The following is a 3,826-nucleotide window of genomic DNA, read 5'->3' as shown; positions in this document are numbered from 1 at the left end:
CTTGGGTGCCCAGCCAAGCCTGGATGAGGGGGCTGAGGGCTGTTTGCAGCTGGTCACAACCCCCTTCAGGGTGGGGGTCCCCACTGGGGTGCCTGGCCAGTCTGGGTGAGGGGCTGAGGGCCATTTTCAGGCTGGCGGGTGACAGAAGCTCCCAACCTCTCCTTTTTTTCTTTTTTTTTTATTCTGAAATTTATTTACCTTCTATGGCTGTCACTGGAGCTGAGAGCCGGCTTTAGCTCTGAGGCTCGGCTCCAGCTCTGAGACCTCGGCTGCTGAAAGCAGGTTTCTGGACTTTGTCTAGCTTCTATAATTGAAACACTGTTGCAACTCCAGCTCTGAGGCCCGGCTGGCTGAAAGCAGGTTTCTGGGGATGTTTAGCTTCTATAATTGCAACATAGTTGCTTAGAGTGCAGCTCAGAGCTGGGCAGTGGCAGGCAGGGAACCTTGGCTTCCTCCATCACAGGAGCAAGCAAGCCTCCTGTTCACTTCAGCTGCCTGGCTGCCGGCTGCCATCTTGGTTGACAGTTAATTTGCATATTGCCCTGATTAGCCAATGGGAAGCGTTTTGGAGGTACGGATAATTACCATGTTTGTCTATTATTAGATAGGATTAGTGTTTTGAGAAATGATTAAAATAGAGAATTGGCCAAAGAATAATAGTATAATCAAAACCTCTTTTATGGCAATGCAGAGACAATTATGATATTGGCTTTACTACGAAAGGGAGTGATGAGGGAGAAAGGGAGAGATGGAGGGAGGGACAGGAGAGAGAGAGAGAGAAGAAAGAAAAAGAAAGCTTACAGAGAAAACTGAAGTCATTATATTAGTTTTACCTATACCATTTTCCCACCTATACTGTTCTCCTCTCCAAGATAACGTCTTTACATAAACTATTTACTAAATTGGAGATTTAACATCTTTTTTCCTTTGGAGTTATAGCCAAACTTTTATTCTCTGAAACAAAAGAAAAAAGTCTTTGATAAACGTTTTTAAAGCAAGACATAATCAACCACCCACCTGACCTACCATTTCCTGTTCTGACAGTGATGTCACCGAGAACAGCTGGTACCCAACTTTCAGGTCAGAACAAGAGACTTTCACCCTGTAGAAGAGAGCTGCCAGCATGGTGTGCCGGAGTGTGCTGTGGGCATTCGTGGTCTCCACCTGCCTTGGTAAGGCACACGTATTTGATATTCAAGTACCCAGTAGGATTGAAAAGTAGGAAAAAAGATTAAAAACACAGGGATCTTACCTCCTCATTGATACCAGCTATTGGAAGCAAAAATGGTGATGGATTTTGCCTGAAGTTTGGATTAAGAGGAAAGGTGGGTGGGGATGGGAACCAGCTGTGAGTCTGCCTGCTTTATCTCTCTGGTGCCATTCTCAGTGCAGTCCTTTCTGTCCTCTTTCCCACAGGATCCAGCGTGGCCCAGAAGGTCACTCAGCCTCAACAAGAAATGTCTGTGCAGGAGACAGAGACCGCGACCCTGGCCTGCACATATGACACTAGTGGGACTGATTATTATTTGTTCTGGTACAAACAACCTCCCAGTGGGGAGATGATTTTCATTATCCGCCAAGAGGCTTTTAAGCAACAAAATGCAACAGATCATCGCTTCTTTGTCAACTTCCAGAAAGCAACCAAAAACTTCAGCCTCAGGATCTCAGACTGCCAGCTGGAGGATGCTGCAGTGTATTTCTGTGCTCTCAGAGGGGCACAGTGAGATGAGTGACAGGGAGAGGCTTACAGAAACCTCTGACTTCAGTGCCTGTGTCAAGGAGTGGGGGAGTAATTGCTTAACAGGAACATAGAAATCATTGTTGTTTCTTGGGAATTAAAACTCCTTATATCTGAATATCAGAAACAGAGAGAGATGGATGTCTGCAAGCTGTAATCCTTAAAATTACAACAAAAATAATGGCATGTGCAGTGCCTTCCAATTTTACCAAGAGTCCTCATACATATTATCACATGTAATCCTCATAGCTTTGTATGATATATGTGACAGATCAGACTTCCTAAGCATTTCCATGACCCAGAAAATTTTTATAATTTGCCTGGGAGCACATACCTCCAATAATCTTAAACTTTTCCATTTTGTTACTTAAAGCTTTTTAAAAAAATTTTTTCCAATTTTCTTTTATTTTCTCATCCACGTCTAACACTGAATCTCCTCAGAAGAAAGTACCTAATTTAGAATACAATAAGTGTGACAGTGGAGGCATAACTTGGGAGGACATTCACTTGTCCATCCATGAACCTGAAAGATGACCTATGTCCGTGGTATATAGGTCAGATGATCCAGAGGAAATGATGGAATGGCCTGTTAAAGGCTCAGCTAAGTAGCCGCTCAGGGGCGACATTAGTGGCTAGAATGCTATTCTCGAGAAGCAGTTATTTATTAAGCCAATGGCTGATATGTGGATACTTTTAGCATCCTAGCTAATATACACAAGTGTAGAAACTAAGAAAAGGTTGTGGAATAGACTCTTCTCACGTCTCTTCTATAACCCATTCCAGAATTTATTGTTCTCTTTCCCTCAACGATAGGTTCCATTGGATTAGAGGGCTAGTTCCCAGAGGAAGAATGTTTCCACCAGAGGATTCAGCAAAGGTCCCACTGAAACTAGTTATGACCATCATCCAGGTCACTTTGAACTCCTTGTGCCAATAAACCAGCAGACAAAGAAATGGGTTATTAGACTTGGAGGGGTAATTAGCCCTGATTGTCATGAAGCACTAGGTTGTTGCTATACAATAAGGGCAAGGAGGAATACATCTGGAATTTCAGTGTTTCATATTGGGCATTTCCATGTCCAATAAAAACAACATGTGGGGATTATTGATAAGAGGTCTAAAAATGGGCTAAGTGATTAAGAACTGTGACCCTTCAGCAATGAAGGGTCTGGGTCACCCACCAGGCAAGCAACCTAGGTCTGCTGAAGTGCTGTCCAAGGAAACTGGAGAGTGTGGCAGAAGAGAGAGAAGATGACTATCAATAACAGCCTTGCTACCTGTTAAAGAAGTGGGGCCCAAAGCTCATGTCAAAGGCTCAGCTAAGAAGCCGCTCAGGGGCAACACTCTTAGTGATTAAAATTCCGTTCTCCAGAAGCAGTAATTAAATGTTTAAACTGAGTCTTCAAGGTTCTGGCTGGCTGCAATTTATTTAAAACCCTCCTGTATTGAGTGTTTTAAATAGATTGCACCGAGCCAAAACCTTGAAAACTCAGTAATGCAGGGACAAGCATGCATCTCAGTAGTGCAAACAGCATGTGTGTCTTGATGCCACATTCAAATGTCTAGCTCTGATTTTATTAATAGCTGTGGTAGACAATTCTGTGGATACTCAGACTCATTCAAACTGGTAACATCCAACATTAAGCATGCACTGTACAACTTCTACTTTCGACCTCCAGGGCCTCCTCTGACTCTTCAGGAGCTCACTCAGTCCACGGTCAAGCAGAGCCTGAAAGGACAAGGGAATTACCAGCCCTCCTGGCAAGCACCAACCAATGATGAAACAGGGCCAATAAATTAAATGTACTAGCTTCCTGATTTCCAGCTGACAATCCTGAAAGGGACCCTAAGCTTTTCTTGGGAGATCCTGACAGAATCAAGCCCCAACATTGTCCTATATACTTTCTCACTCATGCCCCTAACATCTCTTCCTAAACATATTCTCTTCACTTGAGTCCTTGCTTCAGGGTTTATTTTGGGGGAAAACAATAGAATACTACTCATCTGTAAAAAAAGGGGGGGAATCTTACATTTTGTGAGAGCATGGATGGACCTGGAGAATATTATGCTAAGTAAAATAAGACAGAG

The 3,826-nt window shown here is 43.3% G+C and overlaps 1 gene segment (V, D, J or C); it reads left to right on the top strand.

Annotated features, from left to right (window-relative positions):
* The first annotated feature begins 1,123 nt into the window (after window positions 1–1,123).
* Window positions 1,124–1,724, top strand: LOC111824825. The segment is given in 2 exon segments: window positions 1,124–1,172; window positions 1,417–1,724. Coding segments are annotated over 2 exon segments (357 nt in total).
* Window positions 1,725–3,826: the final 2,102 nt, after the last annotated feature.

Source organism: Myotis lucifugus, unplaced genomic scaffold (genome assembly GCF_000147115.1).
Source record: "Myotis lucifugus unplaced genomic scaffold, Myoluc2.0 scaffold_8257, whole genome shotgun sequence".
Classification (NCBI taxonomy): domain Eukaryota; kingdom Metazoa; phylum Chordata; class Mammalia; order Chiroptera; family Vespertilionidae; genus Myotis; species Myotis lucifugus.
The sequence above is the reverse complement of the archived record's forward strand: the minus strand, read 5'-3'. Positions and strand labels throughout refer to the sequence as shown.